The sequence below is a fragment of the Xiphophorus hellerii genome, chromosome 15 (assembly GCF_003331165.1).
Source record: "Xiphophorus hellerii strain 12219 chromosome 15, Xiphophorus_hellerii-4.1, whole genome shotgun sequence".
NCBI lineage: Eukaryota > Metazoa > Chordata > Actinopteri > Cyprinodontiformes > Poeciliidae > Xiphophorus > Xiphophorus hellerii.
The window spans coordinates 21,458,803-21,486,222 of record NC_045686.1 but is presented as its reverse complement, the minus strand read 5'-3'; the positions used below and the strand labels follow the sequence as shown (position 1 = coordinate 21,486,222).

The following is a 27,420-nucleotide window of genomic DNA, read 5'->3' as shown; positions in this document are numbered from 1 at the left end:
AAGGCATTTAGAATTTTGACTGCAAGCTTTACATGGAAAAGCTGGTAAAACATTGTTTTTATGACTTTGACATGCAGTTTGCTTGGAAACTTTGACGTTTGGGCCATTTTGTTTTAGTAAAGATTATTTAATTCATTGTATTCAATGTAATATTACCATGATTGTAAATGTATCAGTTATGTTTTTAGATCAAAGTATTTTTCACTTTGGTTGCAATGCTTTGACTTCTATGTAACAAGCAAATATTGCTGCTGCAAAATACTATATTTTGTTTTGCTTCAGTTTGTCAGATTTAAATTGACAGTAAAATAAAGCGATTTTAAAATATACATGTATATTTTTTAAATTAGAAAAATAAAACAGTTTTTGAGAGTTTGGTAAATTATGTTGCAAGTTCACATTTAAACTTTTAAAAGCTAGCAAAGTATGCAGTTTTATGAACTACTGTAAAATGACAACTTTTTGTAATTCTACTACAGGACCACTGTAATTTTATTTTTGATAAAAATGTGATGAAATCACAGTAACCATGTTATATAATTACTGTGCTATTTTAAAGAAATTACAGTAACACTAATTAAATTACAGTAATATAATAATAAAAATCACAGTAAAACTAATAAAATTACAGTAAAATTGTAATAAAATTACAGTAAAACTGTAATAGAATTACAGTAAGGCTACTCCAACCTTAATGTTATATGATAAATGTATTGACTAAAGGTGGTTGTAGAAAGCGTTGACAGCAACAATTGCACCACCTGTGATTTTGAATAGAATTACGGTAACTTGACTTCGGACATCTGCTTTCAAAGGATATTTCTGATTTTAAAATAATTTCACTTATCTTTGCTCACATAGAGTCATGGTAAAAAAAATAATAATAAAGAGACAACCTCCTGTTCAGATTTTTTGGGTATCAGGAAGATTCGGGCTGAACTTTATTGTTATACAATTTTAGACATACAGTATATATATATATATATATATATATATATATATATATATATATATATATATATATATATATATATATATATATATATAATATACCTTTGTTAAAATCCTGGAATAGACAGAATACTGTTTTTCGCACTATGATACTTTTTTGTTTTGAAAAAAAAAATTTAAAATTAGCTATCAATTTTAGCAAACCTTACAAGGAAACTCTGGCTTCATGCTAACCTAAATTATTTTTTTTAAAAATAAATGTCTGTGATATTAGTTTACATTTAAAGTTGTAATGATTTTATGCCCTTTATTCGGCAGTTAGACAGCTCAAAGTACTCACCTACTAAATGAGCAGTTTAATCTTGTCGCTAACCCCAGTTAGCTTCCTGGCTAACGCTCTTTTTGAGCTTTGCTGTCAGTGGCGGGAAACTGTTGCGGCTGCTAAAGAAACAACTACTGAATAATAAGCGGTCTAATTAGGCGCTGCTCCTCCGCCATTACTTTGACCCCGTTTCTAATACAAGCAGCGCGTGACAGTTGAGAAAATACGCTTATGTGGAGCAGAGAAAGGGCGAGTTCATTGTTAGTTCTTGTCCAGTGTTGTTGACAGCCTGTTTCCCGCTGTGTGCGGAGCCTATCAGGCTGATAACACACACACACCCCTACACACACCCCCACACACACACACCCGCTGAGCGCCTGTCTCCTCCTCTCTGTGCATCAGCAGCACTTCGTGTTCAGCAGCATCTTTCTGCGGATCTGCACCCCGTACTTTCTGACTCTCCTCCTCCAAACAGTGGAACAAATAGCAAAATTGGAAAAAAAAAAAAAAAGAAGCAGACATTAAAGCCGTGAGCTTCTTGTTTCGCGGTAGGAGCATTTCATACGTCTGAGGTGCTTGTTTTGTTTCTTTCCCCCCAACCCCCTCGTCCTCGGAGGGTTTTTGAGACCACTCCAGACACCAGACCGCCGGACTTCTCTCGTTGACTTCACATTCTCACAAGGTAAGAAAATGAGCGCTTTGCGTTTCTCGCATTTTTCTCCTCAAATTATTCTCTTGAGTGCTTCATGTATGCTGACATGATGCAACGCGGTGCGTCATCCTTTCTAATTTCCTGAGTGATTCATTGATTTATTGAGCACATAATTGCAAATAAGCACGCATCCACGTTTTATCAATAAAACCGCCATATTATACCTGCGACATTAAATCTGGAGGATATTTTTTGTGCAGACATCAAATAAGCATGACACGTCTTGTTTGCTTTACTCTTGCAGCCCACGCTCGCGCGCGCACGCCCACACACACACACACACCCCTGCGCACGGGAGTATTTTTGAATTAGCATCCAAAGTGAACAGGTAATAAGCATAGAGGTGCTTGAAGATGTGTGGATTCTCTTGGTTTATAATTGGCACTTGCATGGGGTGGCTTGGCGTGACATGGCACTGGATGGGGTGTGATGTGTGCTTGTGGAGCTGGTTTGTCACTGATGTTGCAATAGTGTGTGTGTGTGAAAGAGAGACACAGAGAGACAGAGAGATAGAGAGGCATGGGGGTGGAGGGTAGGGGGTGTCTCCTTAACCCACCCTCAGTAGGAAGCTACATTTCCAGACAAAAAGGCCTTCAGGATATTATAGCCTATCAAATTTGCCTGGAGTAAAACCTCAGACTGGTTCGTTGACATCTGATGTTGGATCTCTCTCTCTCTCTGTCTCTCTGTCTCTCTCCACCAGCACTCTGCACTCCTCTCAAGGTCAGCTCCTGTTGGCAAATGATGGGAAATGGGGTGGTGTTATGTAATGGCCCACTGCCCCAGCTCAAGGGCCGCTCTGCTGGCTGTAAAGCCTCCCCTCTTTTACGCTGCAGATATGTCATCGTCAGTTTTGCACCTGTCGCCTTATTCGTCCCATCTGCTTTCCTTCCAAAAAGGGTTCAAAAGGACCTGAACCCTCCAGTTACTCAGGTTTAGAGTCAGTGCAGGGTGTGATCGGCAACTGCAAAGTGCTGCAAAGTGAACTGGTGCGCTTCGTCACCCCAGCTTCCCCCCCCCATCCCTGTCCTTTCCGGGTCTGGCCCCATACTCAGGTCTCGTCCTGAAGCGGGCGCACTGGCATTTGCTGATGATGCACCAGCTGGTTCTATGTTTGTTTCCTTCGTCTCTTTCCTGTGGCATTCGTGAGTAAGTGGCGCAGAACATCACAAACGCATAGATCGAGACAACAGACGCCCAGGCCGGGGTGTGTTCACTGTTATTCAACAGGAGCGTCATGCCTCTGCATTTCTCTCGGATCGCACCCATCCCCACCTTCACTGCCTCTCTCCCCCCCACCTCCCGATTACTTTTGCATCACTCTTTATTCCACTGCGCGTACCCACTAGTGAGAATGCATCAGAAAACGCTCGGCGGAATGGAAAGAGGGAGTTTAGTCATCGTCGCATTTGCATGCAGCGCGTAGGGAGTTCAGTCATATAACATTTACAGGCTGTTTTCATCCCAGTGCTGGTTGATTGCATCACAAGGGTGGCGGTGGACGGTAACAAGACAGATGGGCGACTGACAGGGGTCGTAGGAAGCTTGGAAGAATAGCAATCAGCCGAGGTGCCAAATGAGAATGACAAGCAGCCCTATATGGAGGATGAGCGTCATCCATTTGATGGGTGTGGACGAAGATGATGTTTTAAAGTTGCCCTAGCTGTCCTGAATAAAATGTTTCAGTGTTCCCAAAAAATTATTTAAATCCCTTGAACCTTTTTTTTTACATTTTGTCACATTACAGCCACTAACCTCAATGAAGACAAAGTAACACATCATTATCACCACTGGTTCTCAATTGGATTTAGATCTGGACTTGGACGGGGCCATTCAGACACATGAATATGCTTTAATCTAAATCATTGCATTCTTGCTCTTGCTCTATGTCTTGCTTTGGGTCATTTTCCTTGCATGTCTTTTGCAGCCTCTAACAGGTCTTCTTCCAGGATTGCTCTAAATTTGACTCCATCCAGCTTCCCTTTAACTCTGCGTGTTTCGTTGTAACCTGAAAAAAAGGTGAAAAACTTGGTGCAAATCCCCTTGCAAAGAACTCAAAAAATACATACCTACGACTAATTCAAATCAAATATCCTGAGACAAATCCCCGTCTAAAGAGTGAAAAATAAGTACCTCAGCAGCACGAAAAATGTGATGCTGGGTCCATCGGCTGCACACTGATGCAGCACAGATGCGAAACCGTCTCTGCTGCTTGTTTGTTGAGCGAGTGACAAGCGATGGCGTGTTGAGTATTGCTCACATTACGATGTAGCGTGAGCGCTTTGTGAGGACATTGCGAACGTGATGCCACATGGCACCACATCAGACATCACAAGTCTGTATCTCCGACTAAAAATGCAACAGTTCTGCAAGAGGTTCACCTTATCTCTTGGCCGTTCTTGTGAGCCCTTAAAAGAAGATGTAAATTTTCCTACTGATAGGTGATCCGGGGAAAGGCCTCCGTGTACGAGTACAAAGAAAGACACGCACAGTGTCTACGTCATTTGTCCACATCTCTCTTAGGAGGTGTGCACACGTCCCGCTGCTGCTGCTTTCTTCATCCTGGACCTATTTTGAAACAAAGTGGTGTCTTGCACCTTCCTGTCAGAGGGCCTTGCATTTGCACATTCCCTGAAGGACTGACATTTGGTTATGAGATCACAGACTGACAAAGCAAAGGCAAAGGGTAGAGTTCAATCCACACTCATATTTGTGCAGTTCCAATGGTCTGGAGATATGGATGTAGACAAATCTATTGTCACCAAACCTAAATTTGAGTTCATCCATTGTATTTCGATGATCAAAGATGCGGTCCAGGAGGAAAACCCACATTTCCCTCCGTCTAGTGACATCCACCAGCTCATTCTAGGAGATCCCAAAGCGTTCCCAAACCAGATGGGATACATATGTTTCTGGGTTTTCATCGGGGTCTCTTCCTAGCGGGACATACCCTTAATCTCCAAAGGTAGATTCCCAAAAGGCATCCTTGTCGAATGCCTGAACTACCTTAACTGATTTCTTTCAACAGCCATCATCGTTTTTGATGTATCGCATTAGAAAAGGTTGATGGAAATGACAAACTTCAACATAACTTCCTCAATATTGCAAAAAAGGTTTTTTGCTTGTTTGAGGTAATTTTTGGCTTTTCTTAATGTGCTAGAGGGACATGGAATCATATTTCCCAAATAAGTTCTGTTGTGGTGAGCATTTAAGTCACATGACTCATCAGCTATTTCCATCGTTGGTGTGCATTAGATTTGCATTTCTTTCCATACATCTTCTACAGCATATAACATCGTCAGTACTTGTTGGCATGACAGAACAATTACAATTTGCCCGATAGCAGCACATTCTTGAAAACCTTTCTCTGTTTTTCTAAGACGTGTGGTCCATAGTAGGTTACAACCTCTATTTCCTGTTTATTACCGCCATGTGTAACTTCAACAGCTGATAAAAGTATGCTTTGCGTAGCCTGGTTGATTCGCTTCAAACCGGTAAATGGAAACATGGCTAATTTGCCTTTTCTTGCAACATTTTAAAAGTTCACTCAAAATATCCATGGCAATTGGACGGTAACAGCTAATACAGAGACTCCACCCTATCTCTAAGGCGGAGTCAAGCCAACTTATGACGGAAGCTCATTTTTGACTGGTTGTACCCAGGATCTCATTCTTTCTGCCATGATCCGTATCTCGTGATCACAGATGAGGGTCAGAAAGTAGACGGACCGGTAAATTCCAAGTTAACAGGCAAAATACTTTGTGCAACCCCCTTTTGCTAACAGCGTAGCATCCTCTAGGAAGAATCTCTCTAGATTAGTTATTACCAACGTTGTGGTTGGATTCGCACTGGGGTAGTTGTGATGTCTTAAGACCCTGTTTGCTATTTAAAGAATCACGTTGTGCCATGTATTCTTCAGAAGAACCTTCAGAAGAGAAACAGGGACACGTCATGACGGGTCCTCCACCATATTTAACAATGGGCATGAATAACTTTTCCACATATTCTACATGTATTTCACGTTAAATCCAGCTGGAGTGTTGTTGCGGAATAAAACGCTTACTAGTCTCGTCTGATACATGGTTCCCATTAAAAACCCAAAAGAGTTTGAGAAATGTTTACATTTGTGAAGGTAGGACAGATAGAGGTTATTCTGGCCTGTGGATGGCATGTTATTGGTATTATGGAGACCTGGATACAATCTTTTCCTCCTTCAACAGAGGCCAGTTGCAAAAGGAAACAGGATTTAAAAACATGGATTTCCAGCTGAATATTCCAAGATATGGGGCAGTGTGTGGAGTAGCGGTAGAGGTTATTGTTCTCCATGGTATGATTCCAGACCGTAGGACAATTTCTTCACGCATTTCCTTTGTAAGAAAAAAAGAGAACCAGTAGCAGTTCCATTAAAAACAAGTATTTCCTCATCCCATGAGGCTTCCATACATTTTGTTTTAACCTGGTAAACCTCGGTAGAAAGGTGTGTCTTTTATGCCATCATGAAGATGTTTAAGATACTATTAAAAATCTGTAAAAGTGGTCACTGAAAGAATGAATTTGCCTCTTCTACAATCCCCAAGCTCCAATTTAGGTGATTTTCACAGAGAAACCACAGCTAATGGATCGCAGGGTCAGTTATGAATGAGAAAATTGTACAACTTCCTCTGCTTTTTTATTAGCAACTGAATGCACATAGGATGCTCAGGGGGGTTGCATTAACACAAAGCTTCTTTGGCACCACTAAAAAACTGCACTTTTTAGAGGTTCAGTTTTTTTTCTTTCTTTGAAGGCGTGCACTTTTGTGTGTTTTTCTTATGTAATCTGTGCTTTAAGATGCATTGCATTCCCACGTAAAGGTCTTCTTCAAAAGGGTCACGTCTTGCCGAAGGACATAGCAGCATGCAGAGCAGGCTCAGATACCTCCATGCGGACCAGGGGCCTCATGCATAAAGTGTGCGTGCGCACAAAAATTGTGCAGTCCATATTTTACGCACAAGTCGGCATGTATAAAAATTAACTTTGCTTCAAAGTTTGCGTAACAATACACACACTTTTTTGCTTGTGTGAAAATGTGTGCCAGCCACGCAAACTTTTTCTGTGGACAATATCAAGCTACAAAGCGTCAAAATTCACCTAAATACACTGAAATCTGACGAGATTCAGTTATTTAGACCAGGAAGTTTCAAACCTGATGGTTTTTTTCATGGTTTTATTTATTTTATTTTTTTTTTACCCCTCCAGGGGGTCTTTTTGTGGGCTCTAGTGTCCCTTATATGAAAGTAGGCTGACAGGAAACGGGGAAGACATGCGGCAAATATCGTTGGGTCCGGGAGTCGAACCCGCGACGGCCTCGTCGGGGACTCAAGGCCTCCAAATACGGGTCGCGCTATTCCCTACGCCACCACGGCATGCCCCGGTTTTAATATTTTATTGTTTAAATGTAAACGATGAAACTGAACCTCATTCATCCTCAGACAATAACATAACACGCACACAAAATAATAAAAAATAAAAACACCTTGTGGTTTGTGGCTTGTGGCTCTGATGGAGAATATTGCCAATGGAAGGGTTCAGAGGGAGCGATTGATCAGAGGTCATATTGATCTGCTGGGAAATGTTGGTGATGGTTTATTAGCGTTTAGATTGCCTGCACTGATCATCCTGGAGCTCTGAGCAGAACTTAAAGAAGGAGCTGTGCGGTACCGGTACCAGTGCAGTCATCCTTCAGTCGAGCCGCCTGCTTTGTGAAAGTGGCTTTATGGACAGAAATCATCTCTATTCTGTAAATGTACAACTTCTGCACATGATTCTACTATTTAGAATAAACATCCACATTCCCACTCAAAGGACTTTCTGACACGCTGTCTGTCTTTAAATCCCTGCTGAACACGCTACTGTTCTAAAAGGCATTTGGACGATCTCTTTATTTATTGTTTTTTATTTAGATTTCTTTTTTCTTTAAAATGTGTTATTTTTGTTTTTGTGAGGTGACCGTGTGCCCTGAAAGCACATTTTACATAAAATATTGATTTTTTGTTATTATAAATACTTATACTACTACTACAAACAAGGACGTTGCCATGGTTATTGCGTCACATGGTGGCAGACTTCCGGGTATTTCTGCTATTTTACATATGTATTTATGGGAGGCGACAGGGCGGACCAGCAGCTGCGCTCTATTTCCCGCAAATTAGGATTTATAGAGGAAAGGTGCGCGGCCACGTGCGTGCGCACGCCTTTATGCATCCGATTTGTTTTGTGGGCCGCACTCTTCTAAATTTTTCCGTACGCCAAGTTTTACTGTGCACTCTTTCATTCATGAGGCCCCAGATGAGCCGAAGTTGAAAAAACGGCTTAACCCAGCCAGTTTGGTATTCCAAAGAAATCACATTAGTTATGCTTGTTTCACTGTGTACGATCAAAAAGATTTAAAAAAAATCTTTACCCCTAACAATTCAGCTATATTTATCGATATTTGTCCAAGTAAAGTATCAATTTTTCATTTGCGAGTATTGATACATTAAATCCTACTAAAATCCCTTGTGTTTCAACTTGCACATGTACATTAAAAATGACATGTAATGAAACCACTTGCTACAATTAATTGAATAATGAAATAGATAAATTCCATTATTAGTGAATTAGACAAAAAGGTTCCTTTTCTGCATAACCAAATACACAAAGACAGACAATTAACATTTAAACAAAGCAAATGTACAACAAAAACAACATTTATTACACCAGTATTATACCATCAGGTCAATTAATTTAATCCAAGTCTATGGAACAGTCACAGCGTGTCACCAAAATCACTCTGTCCCTCTAAAATCTTTCAGGAAGGGCATGCCGTGGTGGCGGAGGGGTTAGCGCGACCCACATTCAGAGGCAACGTAGCCTCGACGCGGCTGTCGCGGGTTCGACTCCTGGACCCGACGACGTTTACCGCATGTCTTCCCCCCTCTCCTTCCCCCTTTCCTGTCAGCCTACTTTGAAAAAGGGACACTAGAGCCCACAAAAAGACCCCTTGCGGGGCGATTAAAAATAAAAAAATAATAAAATCTTTCAGGAAATCTTAAAAGCGTACCGTTTGCTGAATTCCGTGATATATACCGTATCGTGAGCAGAATATCGGGTATCGTATTGTGAGGTTAGTGTGCCCTAATATATATATATAATTTTCAAATCAAAACACAGTACAGAACTGGTACTCTTGTCTATTACGAGTGGATTGTTCTCCATTTAAACTCCAGATTTATATGAATTTTATGGCCGTACAAAACACAAACCTGTAAAGGCTCTTGACATAACTTGTCACCAAAAAGCTACTGACTTTATTTCTCCAGCGGAGTTAAATTTTACGCCTCTATTTGCTGTGCTTGTAAACAGGGGGGGCTGTTTCTCATGATGCCTGGATGTTGTCATGAGAAACTGACAGGCAGGATGTAAAAGTCAGCCGAAAAGCGTTTCCAAAGCGGAGAAGCGGAGTCAACGCTTGATCAATAAAGGATCCCGGACACCTTGAAAGCGCCTGAGCGAAATGATTCATATCTCACAGTAACAGGTCTGCTGTTTGGCAGCCAACTTCTGAGTGGGCTGCTGTAGCGTCTCTGAAAGGTAGAGTCTTATTTAGGAAAAAAACCCGCAATTGTCCACAACGTATGAAACGATTTGTTATTCAGTGTACAGCACAATATAATGCCGCTATTGATTTAACCATTGGCTTACTGATGTGAAGGTGGTTCGCAACGATAAGCGTTAAAAAGAGCTTGATAATTTTCTTTCTGATGATTAACATTTTTTGAAGGGCAGTTTTGTTTACGGACACTTCATAATCTGTTTCATTTTGGGTTTAGGTCATTTCCAATTTACTTATTGTTTTTCTGGTTATTTAAAATATCTTCCACTTCCAGTCTGAAGTATTCTTCTCAAAGTTAAAGTTTATTGATTTTTGAGAGAGCAAACTTGCATTATTGCATAATAATTATCGTTGTACTACTAGAAAATGGTCTCAAAATAACAATATTATCGTTTATCGTAATCTCTTTTCTGGGACAATTTATTGTCCAACAAATGACAGGCCGATTCTTGCGGTTCATTGCCGCAGCAAGTTTTTACCACCATGCAGACAGATAACTGGCACCATCCATAAAGTGTTGGTCTTATCACGCAGAAGGAGGTCTGAAGGAGCGTCTCAGCAGAGATGGAGAGCGGGGATGTTCCAAAACTCTAACCGTATTTTGCAAATTTATGATAATTAGGGGTTGGGTAATGATCTAATGAAGGCCATAAAGTGGCAGGATGAGCACCAGGCAGATTGGAGCTGAGGCAGCTGCATGCAGCCGGCAGCAGAAGGAGGAATTAAGGAAGATAAACTGAAACATACTAGAGTTCTTCTGCAACTTCACAGTGGGGACACGCTACTTCAAAAGGTTGCTATTAAATCCGTTTGAACGGGTTCCATACACGGAGGGAGATATGTTGGACAAATAACTAGCTTTAAACAAAACTGGGAAATGAGAACGTGCCGTATTCTAAAAGTATTCACACCCCTGAAGTTTTGTTTTTGTCACTTTGCAACCATAAAGTATTAATTGTGAAGTGGAAGGAAAACGCTTTTGGACTTTTTTTTTTATATATACATACAGAAACCAGAAACATTTGGAGCTAAAGGATGAAGGATGGAGCCAAATACAAGGAGTCAATGGCAGAACTAGTATGAAATATGGCTGCAGCTCAGCGATTATTTTAGTCAAAAAAAACAAATTTGGCATATTCGATGGACTTTTCAGTTAATCACATAAGCTTATTTTATGCAATATGCCACTATCATTATATTACTAGAAAATAGTCTCAAAACTGCAAAATTATTGTTTTTCATAATAATTACTGGGACAATTTATCCTCCAGTAAAACTTGCTAAAGTTACAGGCCTACGTATGGCAAGACTTGAAAGGAGGCTTTTTGTTCAGTCTGAATATTAAATGCAAATCGTATTTTAAGTTATACTACATTGTGTTGCTCTAGCACATATAATCTAAACGAAACCATTTGACAAAATGTGCTCAAGTGGTGTGAATACTTTGGCAAGGTACTGTGAACAAAACACAGAAACTCAGTTTTGAACCAGTTCAAATAAAGTACAAAAATGAACAAATGAGGACCGGCAACTGCTCAAAGGCAGAAGCAGAAACTGAACGCTATGATGCAGGAAGGCCTAATTTACACCGTGTGACATTCAGCCATTCTGCCTCGTAATGCACTTCATTTGTTTAAAACGTATTTTTAGCGCTCTCGAGAAATCTCTGCTTGCAGCTTTGATGAATCGCTCTCCCAAAACCCTCGTACAGTAGCGCGGACTGTTAGCTCTTGGTCTTGCTCAACATTTGAATAATGCCTAACCTCAAACCTCTCTCTGTGTGTGTGTGTGTCTCTGTGTGTTTTTCTTGGGGCCTTCCCTTCTTCATTTTTTTGCTTTCCAGGGGGGAAAAAAATGGGGAAACAGAACAGCAAGCTGACCCCTGAAGTGATGGAGGACCTGGTGAAGAACACGGAGTTCAACGAGCACGAGCTGAAGCAGTGGTACAAGGGATTCCTGAAGGACTGCCCCACCGGCCGGCTAAACCTGGATGAGTTCCAGCAGCTCTACGTCAAGGTGCGGCTCCGCTCGATCCACCACGCCTCGCTTTGTCCACGTCCGTTATGCGCTCGCCGCAGAAGTGCCGAATTTGTGTTGCGTTTTAAACCCAGAGGCGTGAAAGCAAAAAAGATTTATTGAAAAACATATTTGACAGGAGTCTTGGTCTAGACAAGCAGTTCTTCAAGGAATGTCAAATTGGTTTGAGTGTCAGAGATAAGAGAGCTGTGGCGATGATAAGACGCAGTAGATGAATTGCGTGTTGAATCGAAAGCCTTGTAGTTGCAGGATGGCGTTTATAGCATAGAAGACTGCCAGCAGCTGGAGTGGGACGGCTGAGATGGCTTGTATGAAGATGAGGAGCAAAAAGGACGAAAGAGACTGAGTGGTGGAGCGGGGAACTCTGAGCACAACTTCTCTAAACTCGCTGTGTTTCCATGTGAGCAAAACTTTGTCAATATTCTGCTAACATTTTAAAAATATCATTTTGAAATCGCGGTATTTCCACTAAGTAAGAAGCGGAATTAAAATCACACGTGGATAGGTTTGTTCACGCTACCGGTCATTGAAAAACATGCTGCGCCATCATCCTCCTACCACTTCCTGTCGTCTTCTTCGTCTTTTCTGCCAGTAGTAACATCCGGTTGTTGATCACATGACTCGTGCGATACGAAAAAGGTGTTGCTGTTTTTGTGAAGTCTACAAATTTCGATATGGTTGGAAGCGCAACCATATCGAAGCGCAAAAATGTTTTATTGAAGAACTTTTTTTTTATTGCTGTGTTTCCAATTCTGAAATTGTGCAATTTTATGGTTGATAGAAACGCAGCTACTGACTCAATACTTTAGATCATATAGTTATGCAAATTTGAATTACAAAAATAATTTTGCTTAATGGAGACATGCTAGCTTCGAAAAAACTCATTTTTCGAGTAAAAGTTTTTGAGCTAGGATGAGGTGGTTTTTCAATCGTATCAATTTTAGTGTATTTTGCAAAATTGGAACAGAAACGCTTTTTCCACATCTTACGAGTCACGTGATCAACAACCAGCTGATGCTGGTGGAAATGATGAAGAAGACGATGACAGGAAGCAGTTGGAGGACGACGGCGCGGCATGTTTTTGACATATCGCGTGAACAAACTTATTTATGTGTGATTTTAATTGCGTTTCGTATTTAATGGAAACACAGCGATTGCGAAGTTGGGTTTGTTTGGCTTTAGTCGAGTATTGACAACGGAATATGCAACGGAAACACAGCCTGTGTCGAAGAATGGCTTTGACAGATTAAATGTAAACATTGGTTTGCAAATATGGCAAATATTATTGTTTATCGCAATAATTACTGGGACAGTTTATAAGAATTTGTATTGTGACAGGCCTTGTGACCAGCAGGAAGACTGCAATCGGTGCTCCTCTACTCGTATGGAATAAATTAGAAAATGGCCGCCGATTGTATACAGTGACTTAGATGGCTACTGAAGTTAATTTTTTTAACAGATTCCTAGGAGTTGCAGGAGTTATTTTTTTGAACTATTTGCTCTCACATTAAAGCTTTAAACACTTTCATAACGTGTTTTTGCACAGCTGGTTCATGCATGCCTGCTTTTAAGCTGCCCCCCCTCTACCTCCCCCTCTCCCTCTCTCCATGCTTCCACTCGCCCCCTCCTGTATCTGGGCAGAAATCCAACAGAGTCAGAAATCAGAGGCACTCCAACGATCATGCTCCCATGCTAATATGCATCCCACCGTATCTTATTCTATGGATTATTCATTTACACACACAAAAGGAGGAGAATCCTGTTCACTAAGATGACATAGGATTTAGACTAATATTAGGATAAGCATCCATGTGCGAAGCTATAGATTTACGCTGTAGGTGTTTACACATCTGGGACTAAGGCTGCTGCCAGATCTAAATAATGCGGTCATTATTCTTTCCTCCTGGCTAAAAGGATTATCACACCTGGGATCTTGTGTACCTTAATTTACTCTTTCACAGTCTAAAAGTACATTTGCATGCCAGGCATGTCTTTGAAAACCTTTATGCTATTGAAGGTAGCCTAGAGTTGACTTTAATCCACCCTTTGATTCTAAAAAAAAAAAAAAAAAAAAAACACTTAGAAAAGTGTAATAGGTTCGACAAAAAAGATCGATATTCTTATTTTTGTGATGCAAGAATCAATATCCCTGCAACAGAAATTGATTTGATTGAGAGTATAGGGCTCTTAGATTTCCCGGTCCAGGCTTTGTAACCTTGTGGCTTCCTAAAGGGTTGCTAAACAAGACAACTTAAACGTGTAGTCTGAAAAGAACTTTAAACCTGCAACTAGTTTTTATAAAAAAGTATGTTTTTTACATATTTTTATAAAACTGTCACCATGTCGTGACAGAATGTTATGAGACAGATCATTTCTGGAAAGATTGAGCTCCTCCGCCTCCTCACTGAGCTACTATTGCCATCTGAAGAAATGCGTCGCTCCTGACCAAAAACAACCAATCAGAAGCAGGAGGAGGGTCTTAGCGCTGTCAATCAAGCGTGTGTACTCACTGATGGCGGAGAAGCAACTCAGGAAAACCGTTCAAGGACAATTTTGTTTACAAGGACTTCAAAATTCATTGTATTTGTTGTTTATTTATTTTGGATATATAACGCGTCTTCCAGTTCCAGTGTTAAATGTTTATTAGAATTTAAAGCTTATTGATCTTTGAGAACATGGTCTTGCTTTATTATGCCAATATCATTCTATAACTTGAAAATGGTAACAAAACCACAATATTATCATTTATAGCAATAACTTCTGGGACAAGTTATTGTCCAGCAAAAATTTGTTATTGGAGCAGGTCTAGACATTATATATATCAGTAAATATTTGTGGCCTGTTAGTCCAGTAAGGAAAACATCCAGAATCAGTTGTTTTTTTAAATTATTTATTTTATTTTTTTCTTGTGCTTTATGTTTGAACTTCCTGAGAGTCCTCAAGGAAGAAAGCACTCACTGTAGTGTAAGAATGAGCATTAATCTTTTATCAGTGGGGCTGGGAAATGCATCGTTGCCGGAGGGGGGGTCTACCATTGCATAACACACACTTATGCATCCAGGTCACCTCTGCTAAATGGCAACTTTTTAGTAGAAAGTTTCAATCTGAGACAGTATTTACTTTAGAAGCATGGTGAACAGCACTTTTAGCAAACTGCAAATCCTTTAAAATTCCATTCAAATAGGAACAGTGGAAGAAAAATCACAAAAGAAGCAACACAGTTCAAATCTGTGAGAGGGCTGGGGGGGGTTACCGCCTATTTTTTGATTGCAGTTCATTTTGATGTTTCTAGACAACAATATATCAGTGATAGGGCTTTTTAAAATGTAAATAGCCAATAAATGGAAGAAGAAGAAGAAGAAAAAAAGTTTGCCTGCGACCTCACATCAGTGGGACAGATTGTTCCTGTGAAGAGTGACTGTGTGAGTGTGGAGTTGGGAATGCGAGAGGTGGGAGTGGGGGGGGGGGGGGGGGGGGGGGGGTCATATGTTTAGTGGGAGGGCGATGGAGGCGGAATCGCATCGGCAGAAAGTGAGAAGCAGAAAAAGGGGCAGAGGTGAGAAAAACTAAGCAAGTGAAGAAAAGTGTGGTTAAATTATTTATTAGTCATTAGAGCCACTGGAGTCAGAGAGCAGAGTGATGGCAAATGTAGAAATGAGTGCAAAGACACTTCCTGGATGAATATTTACAGCCCATCCACCGGTGACCAGAAGCTTACCACTCAGTGTTAGGTTGCAGATAGAAAAATAAAATAAAGGAGGAGTACATTTCTGCCAAAAGAATTCAGAAATTTTGAGATGAAATTTTTGACTTTTTGGGAATTTTCTGAGTTTGAAAAGATGAAAAATGTCTTTCCTAGAAAACATCTGGGATTAATCTTAAAATTTGTGAGATTTTTTTTCTTGCACATTTTTTTACTTTTAAATATTGAAATGTCCACGTTTTTTTTCTAGAAAACTTCTGAAATTAATCTTCACTTTTTTTTTTCTCTTGCAAATTTTCAACTTTTCAAACTGTGAAATTTCCAAGATTTTTATAGAAAATTTCTGGGATTTCTGTCAAAATTTCTGATTGCTTTCTAGCAAATTTTCTACTTCTCAAAGTAGAGCATTTTCTGAGATTAATCTCAAAATTTCAGGCGTTTTTTTTCCATGCAGATTTTCATCTTCTCAAACTCTAAAATTCCCCCCAGTTCTTTCTAGACAGTTTCTGGGATTAATATCACAATTTCAGATTTTTTTCTAGCTAATTTTTGACTTTTCAAATTAAGAAATTTCACAATGTTTTTCCAGAAAGTTTCTGAGGTTTTTTTCTTTTTTCTAACAAATTTCCAAATTTTCAAGCTCAGAAATGTCCACGTTTTCCCCAGGCAGGGTGATAGGAAGTGCTGCTTCCAGCCGGCGGTCTACCTGCAGTAAATGTAACTGTTTTGGGGATAAAAATAAAGCGGTAAAAGCAGGTGCAGCATGTCAGCTGGAAGTAATGGCCCTCTGTCTGAGAGCTTCCTTTGATGCGGTGCAACAAAACGTCACGTTTAGGCTTCAGTAGCTCCATGTGTTCCGTCATATTCAGCACTTTAAAACAGAAATGCCGTTTATTTCATGTGTGCTGAGAATCCGTACCGATAATGTTCACAAATTGCAGAAAGAACTCAAGCAGAGGACCAAAACAAAAAGAAAAACATGAGCACTTCAGAAAACCAGCAGTTAAAACACCCATCAGTTTGGTCAATTAAATGGAAATAGCACATTTAAATGCAAATTTCGTGGTTCAGAAGTCAGTACTCAGCTTTAATTTTCCACTTAGAACATTTCAGTATTTCAGTATGCCCGGCATAATCACCTAAAAGGTTGGCCATTAGAAAAATAATGATAGGAAAAGTGCATTCCTCATTTAAACAGATAGTGGTGGAAACTAGAATGGAGGCAGAGGTGATGGATGAAGGGAAGCTTTAGCTCTAAACCGCCATTCATCAAAGCGTCTTGGATCAATGGCCTGTGGAGGGCAAGCCCACTATGAAGGAGTTTGTCCTCGTTAGGCTTTATGGGATTTTGATGATTCTGTTTTACCACACGCTCAAAATGTGACATGAGTTTTCTATACCTTACCTTGAAGAATTTCAAAACATCCTGTTTTAGTTCATCTTATCTTAGAAGCCGCCTTGTATATTGTGCAGTGGTGGGACTCCGTGAACATTTTTCATGGAGTCAGTTTCAGAGTCTGTAACGGATGAATTCCATGGAGCGACAAAACAAACATTTTCAATTCCAAAACCCTTTTTGCTGCTATGTTTTTGAATGTGATAGGACACATTGCTGCTGCCATAAACAGAAACAGTTGACCAATAACAGGGATCGGAAATATTCAGGGAAAAAAAGCATCTTGGGAAAATGACATACCTAGTCACAGTGCTATTTGACATGCTAGTGGGTGGCTTTTGCAAAGCAGGAGCACTATTTATTTTCCTTTGCACTGATTGGCTCTACCTCCCAAGAGTAGAAATAAGGAAGGCTGTAAACATTAGCTTGTATTTTTAGTGGTAAGACAGGTTCCACTGCGCATATCGATGCACACTAGGGTATATTTTCTGTATGGACTATTAAAGGCACTATTAAAAAAGGCAATTATGAGAGTTTTTAGAACAGGTCTCAAAAGTTACGTAACACAGTTGTTTGTGAATAGCTAAAAAAACTCTGGGGTCGCGCTAAACTCCAATACCAGTCAATTGAACCAACTTAATATGGATTCTAATCAAAACAGCAAATCTAACTCTAGCAGAAATTGGATAATAATAGTGACTCTGGCCAACAGAAAGATGGTTTTCATGTTGTTACCTCAGCAGTCAGTTTTGGGGCTGTTCAACACTTATAGTTTAGTACTCGTTGGCAAAATGCCTAAGTTGTTTTTACTTCTGTTAGAGAATCCAGTTGCCAGTTTCACTGACATTATTAACTGAATCTAACCTCCAAAATCTAAAGGTTAAAGTTTGCTCAAAACGTTAGGTGCCACGATGTTTGTTGGTAGTTTTTCTAAGAGCAAGTTCTCTGCTCACAATTCCTGACCACACAGTCTCCAAATCATTGAAATGACCTGTTGCTCTTTCTGTTTCCCCTGTGGATTCCCACTTTTAGCGGTGTGGCTGGGCTCAAGCGGCGGCACAAAAATGGAAGTGAGCCTTCCGAGTTAATTCACACCCACCGTGTGAAACTTCGCCCTGAAACGCAAGCCTCCCTCTGAGCATTGACGCCTGAGAAGCTGTAGGTGATTGGATTGAGGCATATCTTAAGTAGAAATGTTATCCACATTGTGATTGTTGGGTTTTAAGGGTTTTACTAGAGAACGGAATGACTTTTGTTCCCCTGCGCTGCTAAAAAGGCGACAGCTGTAACCCTAAGCCCAAAGTAAACACATGCGCTGGCCTGAATAAAGATGTATGGATGGTTTCCGCTCCCATGCAAATCGCCTGCCGCGGCTTTTCATTGTTTATGGGTGCGGTGTGAGCGCCCATCTCTCCGCACGCCTGCCTCCCGAGTGTGAGACTCCCCGCGGCCCGCAGACAGACTGACAGACAGATCACAGGAAGGTAAATGGAGCGACAGAGAGACACTGACATCATCTGGCCAACAGCCACGTTTCTGCGAGGAAACATATGGGCCCTAATCACAGGAGACAAAGGGACAGACAGAAAAGTCAGAGATGCGCCGTCACACTGACATGGAACATTAATTATGAAAGAGGACTCGTTTGGAAACTCTTTGTGCATCATTAGGACAGATTTGGCAGAAGGTGTAGCGGGCCCCTGGGGGATCCGTTCAGTTTTACGGGAAGTAGAACTTTTTAAGCATCCTCTTATTTGCTAACTGTGTCGCTAAACACACAGATTAGAGCTAAATAACATCCATCCTGCAGGATTGATGTGAAAATTTAAAGGCACTGATGCACTGGGTGTCACTAATGGAATATGCAATGAAAAGAGACGAGGCGTGCATTGTGGGAAATTGGATTTATCAGCCTCAGACGGCATCAGGTGATCTGGAGTTTATATCATTTTTAAGGTGTTTTGCGCAAACTTCAGACTTGGTTAAAGCAGACATACACAAAGGGTTGATGAGTTCAACTGAAACAATACTTGGAAATTACTTGGTTATTGCTGTTTGCTTTCGAAGATTGCAGTTAGCACACGCAACACAAACCTGCAGACTCCTTAATATTGTGGTGTATTTATGTCTTTAATTTTTTAAAATTATAACTATTTATTACACCATTATTACAATTATCAAATTACCATTATGAACACAAATCTAAAAGAAAAAGTACGAGAGAAGGTAGTTTTTCTCAGTTTTCTTCATCTAAATTCTTCCTTTTTAGACTTTGAGCTAATCAAGAAAGAGTTAATTTTCAAACAGAGGAAACATGTAATGTCTAGCGAGATAGTTCGCAAGATAGACAGACAGATAACTAGCCCTATCTGGCAAGATTCATGGACAGCTAACAAGCTAGCAATATAGATAGATAGCTAAAAAGCTAACAAACACAACTAGCTAGCTAGCTAGCTAGCTAGCTAGCAAGATAGATAGATAGATAGATAGATAGATAGATAGATAGATAGATAGATAGATAGATAGATAGATAGATAGATAGATAGATAGATAGATAGATAGATGTGATTAACGCTTAATATTTTCACTGGATTTTATTTTTTAATATCAGAGTAAATGGGCTTTAGGGTTTGTGCATACCTGAGATTTCAGATTTTTGTTACAAAATGTAAAAACCATGTGTAATTTTACTTCTAAACCATTTGTGTTGGCCTATGCGATACAATCCCATTAAAATACCCTGCAGTTTGTAGTTGTGGGATGGTAAAATGTGAAAAGGTTGACTGGATATCGTAAGTCTAGAAACCATGTTGAGCTGTTATGAATGCGACAACGTTTAAAAAGGAGCCTCTGAAAGCCTCGATTACAAACATTCTTCCTCTGATTTTACCCCTCTGGCTGTCATCAGCCTCTCCGTGTCACTTTCTTACATTTTCCGTCTTTCATTTCCACACTTTTCCTCTTCTCTTTTTCCTCTTCTGCCCAAGTAAGCTCTTGGCTGGCATGCTCTAAAAATAGCTTTTGTCATCTCTGAAGCTGATGCCATTCTCCATCGTTGCCACAACTCAGGCACCCACCCCCACTCACACACACACAAGCAGCGCTGAAGGCTGAAGAATTGCTCCTGAAAGGCAAGAAACTGAATATTTTCTATTGACTTCAGAGGAAAGAAAATATTTGTGAGGTGCACAAGCGTACTAATTTAGCAACTAACCTGCCTCTGTTGCTGTTTGAACACGTAGAAAACTAACGGAGACAAATTGAATACATTCTGGACTAAATAGGAATTTGCAATGTTTACAGAGTACACAGGGAGGAGAATTTGACTCCGAATCAGAAGTCTGTCATTTTCCCATCATGAATATTCTCTGGTCTCTCAGACTGGATAATGGGTGTTAATTACTGAGCACCGCTGAGTTAGAGGTTGTAGATGAAATGGCCTCAAAATGGGCTGTAACAATGAACAGGGACACTCAAATGCAACCAGGGACAGACAGAAAGAGAGAGTTACAACGAAAAGAAAGGATTGCAACTTTGAGACAAAGAGGAAGCCAAAAGGCCAGATGGTTGGATTTATCAAAATTAATAGCTTTGAACCCTGTTGCTCTGCGGCCTCTTGAAAGTGCCTCCCTGTGGGCTGCCACGGCGTGATTCGATTATTCAGCAAGTTTCAGGGAGGCTCACTTCTGTCGTATGATTGCGTTCAGATGGACGGACTTTTTAGGTTTCGTTCTCAGGGGAAAGAGCAATGTCCATCATTCGATTGTCCATCATGACTAAGCAGAGAGTAGAGCTTCCAGTTGCACGAAACGGGTTTGGGATCCCGGGTTGCCGTTGGTGGTGGCAAGAATGATTGTCAAGCGGTTAGCATACATTCTGGTCAGCCATCCTCCACCCCATGAGAGCGGGACCTCTCAGCTTGCGTTAGTGGAGACAGTAAGAATAAATCTTGTTAGAATATCTGAGACACAAAATGTCTCAGATGTTCTTGCAATTTTTAGCTTCTTCCACCAGGTGTGCACATAAACAAGGCTTTTAAACTTTGAAGTTAGCATTCAACTTCTCTGCTTGAGTTCAACCCCTCACAATCCTGCGTTGCATCGCAATCTAATGCTTCCGTCTTCCTCTTTAGTCGTTTGCTTCTCAGCTCAGTATAAAGACGAGCTTTCCACGGGCTGCTCCGTTGGACTGATCCGTGATAATTGCATGTAATACCTCCCACACTTTTGCTAAGCCTTGAGCACCATTTAAGTTTGACAGTGTGGGTGATTAATCTGTTCAGATCTCACTTTTTCCTCCGCCTCCATTGCGGACCACTTTGTCCGTTCGCGTCACAACAGAGGGAGCTGCGACCAATTCCCTTTCTCTAATGAGGGATTTCTGGAGGGTCGACATCCTTATGCATGCTTTCCAAATGCAATTCCCTGCTTTAATTCAAAGAAATGTTGTTGTGTACTGTTCTTAACATGCTATTATCTGCATCAGCTTCCCCTGATCAACATACTGATTGATTTTGCAGATTAGACGAACGCTGTGGGATTAGACGATGTCTCCGTTCTGTGGCCTCCCACGGATTGGACAGCTGCTGCCGCTGACTTTGCTATGAATGAACCAACACTAGCTCCACAACCTCTTTTTACACTTTACAGCCAAGGTAGATCAGGGGCAAAAGTTTCAATTTCCGATTCTGTTGAGCGACATTTCACACAATCATGACGCGTGATGTAACAATTACAGAGCGAAAAGGATGAGAACGTAGCTATAGTAGCTCTTAATAGCAAATAGTGATACAAAATCCACAATGACAGATTTTGCTGGATGATAAATTGTCCCAGAAAGTTAACGTAAATGTTGTTGTTTTGAGACTTTTCAAGTAATGTAATCACTGTGGCATAATAATGGACGTACACCCTCTAAAAGATCAATAAACTTTCATTTCTAATAAACATTTAACACTGGAACTTGAAGACATTTTAAATACCCCAAATAAACAAACAAAACAACCAAATCAACAAATAAAATGGATGACAAAACTGTCATTTCAAAAAATGAGACTTATGAACCCGACTGAAGACTTTTGTCATCCAGTAATTAGTAGAAAGAGAAATCAAAATTATTGAGATTGTTTCAATTTATAATGTAATTAATTGATTTATTGCCTTTTGTGACAGGTTTATTGTGGGAAAAGCATCTTTCAAGCAATGAGTGCTTTTCAAACTTCGTGTATTACCTAGCTGTGCTGCCGACCTAGTGGAAGTTTGAATGCTACAGCTAGCATAATTTTTGCTAGCATCACATCTTATAGAAAAAGCACATTTTTAGCTGTTTCTTTAGATTTTTAAATATAAGTTTCTGTTTAGTAAATATAAGTTACTGTTTACAGTACAGGTGGAGTTTACATGTAGTGAAACCCTCTATCTACAGCAGTTTTCATCCCGATATACACATTCTAAATGGAGGTGCATCGTTCACAACAAATATTTGGCATGAATTCCTTCCCATATATTAATTGCTTTATTTCTTGACATTTATGGAAAGAAAGGAAACAGTTCGCCTTGCTCTGTGTTCGTCCCTCATGGGTGAGAGTAAATGTTTTTGTTAGGTCACTTTAGAATGGCTTTTAAATATGAAGGATAGTAGCCTGGCCATTGCTTACCTACACATTTCTGCTCAATTCTCATCTCCCTTCACTTGTTTTCTCCCATTGAAGTCAATTTCTTTGCTAGAACTTCTACCAGGCCAGTCAGTGTAAAGAAGAAGGAGAAGTTGTGAAGGATGGCAACAATTTTCTGTGGTGCTGCAGAATCGTAGTCTACCTGTGGTTTTAGCACTGGCAGCAGAGGAAGTGAATGAAGCCGCATTGGCTAAGCTTCCGAATATCAAATTATCATTAAAAGCCGTCTGGTTCGGCTCGGCACGTCTGTCTTCGCAGCGGGGGATAGTTTTTGACTGACAACCATCCTCTGTCAACAACCATCCTTGCCAAATAAACTTATGAAGTTTATCGGCAATTTCCGGTAAACTTCATAACGTCCAACTGGCGCATTATATACGTCACAGCCAAACATTAGCAGCTGGGTAAAATTTAAACCTTCAACAGCATCCATGCCTCCAGCAACCAACCAACCAATCAGATCCAACCAATCATTGGTTCTATAACCAATGATTGGTTGGAGCCCCATTTCTCAATAAGTGGTTGGATCTGGATCTGGTTCTGGACTCCAGATCCTCTGGATGAAGCAAAGCATAACAGGCTGGTTTTTACTAGGCTAGAGGGACAGGATATGAGACATCTTGATATCTTGATGGCGTGTGCTCCTGGTAAGACGTAATACAGTGACAATGGGAACACGCAAACATTTGCATACAGACTTATAGGTGAAATCTCTCCGATGCATGCAGAGACGCAGAAAGGATTGAGCAGTCATGATTAATAAATCCATGCCAAAGAGATTCGATGAGTCATGTGAAATGAAGGCACAATGTGAGTAATGAACCATCGTGTGGACACCCCGAGAAACGGAGGCTGTGTGTTGTGTTTTGTCCTGATGGTATTTCCTCACCGTCTCCCTTCCTCACACTCCTACATCTCGCTCTCACCTCCCTACCCTCGCCTCTTTCTTTCCTTCTCTCTATTTCTTTGTTTCTTCCTTTCTTCTGCCTCTCTTTTGGCCCAGGCTATGCCGGAGGGGCTCACATGCCTGATATCAGCTTTTTAAATAGGCCGTTTCAAACCGCGCGAGCTGCTGCCGTCTTTATCTGCCAAGCGCTCAAGAGACAAGCCGTTCCGGACACGCCGCTGGTGAGGGGAGATAAGCAAGCTGCTCTTCCTCTGTTGTTCTGCCTCACTTTGATTTGCGTCACTAAGACAGAGGGGTAGTCCTCAGGTCTACCTGCCAAACCCGACAGCCCAGCCGTGATTTATTTTCTGCTTGCTGTCATCTTGTGCATCTTTTTTTCTTACTGATTTACATCTCAGTCTGAAATGAGAACAACTAGAAATAAGCTCTGATGGAGAGTTGATTATTTTAAATCAATTTTTAGCACTAAATATAAAATTCTGTATCAGAATAAACAGTTCTCCACATTGCCCCATGTACAAATTAGTTGTATTTACTTCTCCATCGCTTATTCTCTCCCGCATGCCCACAACTGCTCTCCTCCCCATCCCCACACATGAAGCAAGAGTTCATACTCAACGCTGCCATCTGCTGGTGATTTGCCATTTGCTCTTTTCACACATGGTTATTGCTAGCAGATGGGCGTTTTGTAACCACAGATAACCGGGGTCAAAGAGGGGGCCAGGCCAAATTCCTCTTAAATCTCACGCTGAGTGACCAGCAGCTTTTCAGGAATCAGTGGTTCAGGCTCAATCCCATGTTCCGCAGTACAACACTGATGTCCAGGCGCATATCTCCAGGCACTGAAAGCAAATAATCAGTTATTATTTTGGGGGGCTCCTTGTGCAGACTTTGGTGTCAGAAGTGGGACTTTATATTTGCTATGTTTGACATGTGGAATACATGTAGAAACTATTCTTATCAAATAATATCTAAGAGGAAGGACTCTCTAAATCCAACCATTTCTTCATCTCAGATTACAGTGTCTTAGAAAAGGGAGGGATGAGCCTGGTTGCTTATGAAATTTTAATCTGCAGAGCTCCATAAGAGTATTAGGTACAGTTTGAGTCTGAGTCAGCGTGAAAGGCAGTGTACGTATTTTACATTTTAATTTGCACTTCAGCATTTTGCACATGTTCACACTAATATAGGACAACAAAATGAAGAGACACAATACAGCTGCCACTGCCAAGGATTGATGCAGCAAGCCACCTCCCTGACCAGAAACAAACCCCACAATGTTTAGTTATTTATAGTAAATTCATGCTTAAAGGAGTTTTTGAGCCAAACTTGTTCTTTGTGCTTCAAACCTCTGGCCTCTGACTATGAAAAAAAAACAGCGCTACTCCAGCACCAGTTTCCTGTTGGACCTTTTTCTCAGCTGCTAGGTGTGGGCTAATCAAACTTTGAAGTTTTGTTTCTTTCAAGAGAAACAAAATGAAAAAATGGTAAAAACTAATTTCAGGAGTTTGGTGTTGTTTGCAAAAATGTGTGCGTCAGATTTACTGGTGGCTCCAGAAACGCACGAAAACAAAGGTTCCGCCAGAAAACTTTTTTTTGTAGCTAAAAAAAAAAAAAAGAACAAGAAGAAGAAATGTATGTATTAACATATTGCTTTTCCCGGCAGGGACAACAATGCATTCTCAAGTGGGTTCGTCTGAAACCTTCTTCTCTTTTGGGATATGGCAAAAATGAACATAAATGAACATAATTCAACAATTATTCCCTGCTGTAAACCGTAATGGATTGAGTAGTAAAGGACAAAGACCTGAATGGTACAATTATCTCATCTCAAAACTGTGTGTCATTTCTCTCGTTTTATTTCCTTTATGCGTTCTTAAGGATGTGCGACAGACTTTTATCTCATTGTTGCATGTTTACTGTACACTGTTTAAAAAGAATACAACATTTCTATCAATGAGAAATTTCCTCAGTGACAAAGAACGGCTAAGTTCTTTGAGTTTGGTGTTTGGTGATAATCACATCATGACAAACACCCAGGCGAAAGTAACAAGAGGATGATTAAAAACGTATTTTCCAGGGCAAAAGGGGATTTGCGAGTGTGTGTGTGTGATTGTGTGTGTACCAGTGCAGACCCTACAGGCTTGGAAGCAGCCGCGGCTACAGATTTGCGCTGGCTCCGTTTCTGACGCTTTTTGGCTCGTCATTGCGGGTTTATGTAAGAGCTGACGTAGACAGACACTGTAAATGTGTCCCTGCCATGGATTATACGCATTTTCCCTCTCCCGTTCTCAACCCCTTCACCCTCCCCTCCCGCCATGCCCCTGCATTCTGCTCAATAAAGCAGCATCTGCAGAGTGCTCTTGACGAAGCAGTGTAAACACCCATATGCACAGGCAGCTCGCCCTGTCAGGAACAGCGCTGTATTTCTGCTAGCAGACTGCATTTCATCTGACAATATTGGAAAAAGGGTCCATGAAACATAAGGCGTTATTTACACCGCTCTCCGCCTTCACGGTGGGAATATGTCAGACGCGAAGTTCAACCTGCGGATGTTTGCTGTGAGGAAGAATAGTGCTGCTGCTTTGTATTGTAGGAGTTGTATTGTATTCTAAAATTTCTGAATAAAGCCCGACTAAAGCAATTACCATATTTTCTGGATCATAAGTTGTGTTGGAGTATAAAATGTTTAAAGCTGGTATGTTCTAATACTCCAGCTTTCAGATTGTTGAACATCAATCTGAAATTGGAAAAATATGACTCAACAAACCTACCAAGACATGGCCATACGCCTCAACTGCAAATGGAGCATTGAGCAGAAAACTCCACTTACCATAAATTAGTGCAAATTGGAATTACAGAAATAATTTAGGTTAATGGAAACCAGGTGATTTTGAAAAAACATGTTATTTGTTCAAACGTTTTCACGTTAGGAGGGGGTGGACTTTTCAGCCGTATCGAAATTGGTGTATCGCAAAACTGCAACGGAAACACATTTCACCTCATTTTGGTTTATGTACAGCAATAGCAACACGCTTGTGTCACTCCAGTGCCTCAATAAGACGTCAAAGTCTCCTCTGAAGGCTAATGGTATCGCTAGGTATTCCATCGCCACCATGATTTTTAATGACTCATCATGTAAACAAACTTATTCACCTGGGATTTTAATTTAGTTTCGTATTTAAAGGAAACACCACAGTTGTGAAATTGTATTTTTCCACATTAGCAGAATATCAAAAAAGTTTTGCGCACAGCAGTAATGGACACTCTGCTTGAATGGCAGCAAAAATCTGTCTTTCATTGAAAAGCGGCAAGAAGAAAGCTTGCCACTGTGATCTGGAATCACATTCAATCTGAATGACCTTGGTATTCTACAAAGAATGTGTGGCAACATGTGTCTTTAGATGTGCAAAGCCCTTAGAAACATAGGCTCACAAGACTTGGAACAGTACTTTCAGAGGACGATGATTCTACAAAGTATTGACTCAGTTGGGTGAATACAAATGCATGCAACAGTTTTTATTTGTAAAAAAAAAAAAAAAAAAAGAAAATTGGAAGAGTTTCATTTTCCTTCCAGTTCTAACACATGTGCTTAGTGCTGAACTACCACAAGCAATCCCAGTAAAACAGAATGATGTCTGTGGTTGCACTGTGACAAAATGTTATGGATATACCTATTTAACAATAGCATATTGCTTTTCCATTGCGTAACATTTATGTTTTTGTGACCAGTAAACAGTTAACAGCAGACAGCCCGTTTCCTATTTGGCACCACTCCTGCAACCATTTATCCGCTGGCCGAATGATATTGAACCATCCATTTAGTTTGGAAAGATAGCGGAGAGAGGCCATGCAATGTGTGGTGCTTGTCTGACCGTGTGTCTGCACACACTCGTGGTGTCTGCACGCACATGGAGGCAGCAGGTGGAACGACGTGGACAGGGACAGAATAGAGGCTCAATCCGTGAGCCTAAATCAGGAGCGTGGAATTGACATGGCGGCAGTCCAGAAAAGACATTATAGGACACTGACTGCATGGGTGATCACATATAAGGTCGCCCTGTTTGGCTGTCTGGCAGCTTGTT

At 40.6% G+C, this 27,420-nt stretch overlaps 1 protein-coding gene across 1 annotated transcript in view; it reads left to right on the top strand.

Annotated features, from left to right (window-relative positions):
• The first annotated feature begins 1,645 nt into the window (after nucleotides 1-1,645).
• The window catches only part of vsnl1a (visinin-like 1a), a 34,142-nt gene continuing 8,367 nt past the window's right edge, over nucleotides 1,646-27,420 (top strand). Inside the window, exons 1-2 of the mRNA XM_032586298.1 lie at nucleotides 1,646-1,955; nucleotides 11,462-11,634. Coding sequence (XP_032442189.1) covers nucleotides 11,473-11,634 — 162 coding nt within the window. The 5' untranslated portion in view covers nucleotides 1,646-1,955; nucleotides 11,462-11,472. The remainder of the gene's footprint in view (nucleotides 1,956-11,461; nucleotides 11,635-27,420) is intronic.